The 2,267-nt window shown below is 53.5% G+C and overlaps 1 protein-coding gene across 1 annotated transcript in view; it reads left to right on the forward strand.

The window, feature by feature from the left end:
• LOC104500184 (corticosteroid 11-beta-dehydrogenase isozyme 1-like) overlaps positions 1-1,874 on the forward strand; it is a 3,244-nt gene extending 1,370 nt beyond the window's left edge. The window contains exons 3-5 of the mRNA XM_010143788.1: positions 21-132; positions 744-929; positions 1,705-1,874. Of these exons, the coding sequence (XP_010142090.1) occupies positions 21-132; positions 744-929; positions 1,705-1,874 (468 nt within the window). The remainder of the gene's footprint in view (positions 1-20; positions 133-743; positions 930-1,704) is intronic.
• Positions 1,875-2,267: the final 393 nt, after the last annotated feature.

The following is a 2,267-nucleotide window of genomic DNA, read 5'->3' on the forward strand; positions in this document are numbered from 1 at the left end:
CGGTGTGTTTGGGTTGGCAGGTGGTGGAGCGGTGCCGGGGGCTGGGGGCAGCCTCTGCGCGGTACGTCAGTGGCACCATGGAGGACATGGCCTTCGCTGAGCACGTGGTGAAGGAGGCCAAGACCGCGCTGGGTATGTTGACAGCCTGCTCTCCACAAGCGACAGTGGGATGCTGCACCTTGCCTTGGCCACCCTGCTTTTTCTGTGGAGAGATGGAGATGGGGCAAGACAGGAGACTCGTCCCTAATTCTGCCCTTTATGGTCCCACTCCTCCGCCGAGCTTCATCGCTCCCACTCAAGATGAACTGTGCTCTCCATCTCAGCTCCGTGCCCTCATGACCCTCTGTTCCAGTATTATAATCCTGGATTTCATCACCCCCCTGCTACTCTGGTCTGAAACCACCCGTCAGCCCGTTGTATCCTCGCTGCTGTGGTCAGGGGTCGCGGCTGTGGAAGCTCAGTGTTTCAGCTCTGTGGGAGCACTGCTGCTCCTGCCCCCGCTCGAGGGTGAGCTCCCTTGTGCCAGGGTATTTGTGTTTTAAACCAGAAAAAAAAATCACAACAAAATTGTTACTAGGGGTCCCCATCCAGACTACATCCCTACTCCAGAGACGACAGGTCACAGCTCTGACCCAAAACCCTGATTTTTGTTAATTACACTTATTCTGCTCCCAGAAAATGCTCTGTTTTGCTGGTCGTAGCCCTCTCCTGCCCAGCACTAACGGCTGCTCCTCTGATTCCAGGAGGCCTGGACATGCTGATTCTTAACCACGTCGGCACATCATACTTCGGTTATTTCAATGGGGACATTGAACATGTACGAAAGCTCCTGGAGATCAACTTCCTCAGCTACGTGGCGATGGCCACATCTGCCCTGCCCATGCTGAAGGAGAGCGAGGGGAGCATCGTGGTGGTCTCATCCATGGCAGGTGAGCGGGGAGCAAGGCAGGTGACACAGGCTTCAGTCAAGACACCCTTTTCCTACGTATGCAGCATGCAGACACCAGATATCCTAAAGGAGCCATAACTGCTTAATGCACTCAAAAAAACACCCAACCCAAATCCAGATCTTTTTTGTATTTTCTCAACGGAATTGGTTCTCTGATGCAATCCAGTTGCCCCAGATTGCTGTCTGACCAGCCCTGTAATTAAACCCCACGCCCTGGTGTCAGGCTCATTAGAGCAGCAGAGCTCACACTCCGCCCAGTTTGACGAGGAAATGGGGAAATGCAGTAATTTCTCGCCACATTCATTCCGTGACTCTTCACCTCGGTTTGGTAGGTCAAGTTCCTGCTAATATTTGTAGAGTGAGTTACTGACTGATTCCACTCACAAAAACATGGATCTAATTTCTGTTAAGTCAGGAAACTAAATTACGAACAGATGTCCCCACGCACAGCAGTATCTTGGTTAGTCTGGAGAGCAGTTTAGCTCAGTATCAGACAACGTTGCTCCACCTCTCCCCTCCGGGGGTTCCACAGTTACTGCAGGTTGCTCATACCCTGAGCAGGGACATGAGCCATGGTGTTGGCCTTAAGGCCATCGAGGAGCTGGAAGCTGACAGGAATATCAGTAACGCTGCTTTTCAGGTGCCAGGGTGACGTTTCACTAGCAGTAAACTCCCTTTGGGATTGACAAAGGGCAGAGCAGAGGTTTGGGCAGAGCAGCTTTCTGTGTTATAACAGAACTTCACTCTGTGTCCAGGTAAAGTCGGGTTTCCCTTTACGGTCCCCTACTCTGCAACTAAGTTTGCCTTGGACGGATTTTTCAGCTCCCTGAGGCAGGAATTCAGCATCCAGAACATTAACGTTTCCATCACGCTCTGCATCCTTGGCTTCATCAATACTGGTAAGATCAGTGCTAGAGCCAGCTGACAAGGAGCTGAGCATCACCTTCTCAGCTCCTCATCCTGCCCTGCACCCACCTCTGCCACCGCCTCCCCCCTTTCACCTCTGCTGCTGTGTTTGCTCCAGCCCAGCTGTAGCACAAACAAGACACACTCTGCGCTCGGGGGGGACCCTCAAAAAAGTCTCAAAACTCGTTTTTTTACCCTCCCTACATCAAGTCACCACCGCAGAGGGGCTGGCACAGCCTGACATTCCCTTAGTACAAAGGGACGTGCCAGCCTCCGCTGCCGCCTGATACTGATGCACAGGGCGGGAGACTGCAGGGGCGAGCCTGGGGAGAGCTCTGCCTGCGCGGGGCAGCTGAGGCGTTTCCCCTCCTGAATTAGCCCCCGGGTTGATGCGGGTACCGATGATGCCCCC

The sequence above is a fragment of the Buceros rhinoceros genome, unplaced genomic scaffold (genome assembly GCF_000710305.1).
Source record: "Buceros rhinoceros silvestris isolate BGI_N320 unplaced genomic scaffold, ASM71030v1 scaffold23999, whole genome shotgun sequence".
NCBI lineage: Eukaryota > Metazoa > Chordata > Aves > Bucerotiformes > Bucerotidae > Buceros > Buceros rhinoceros.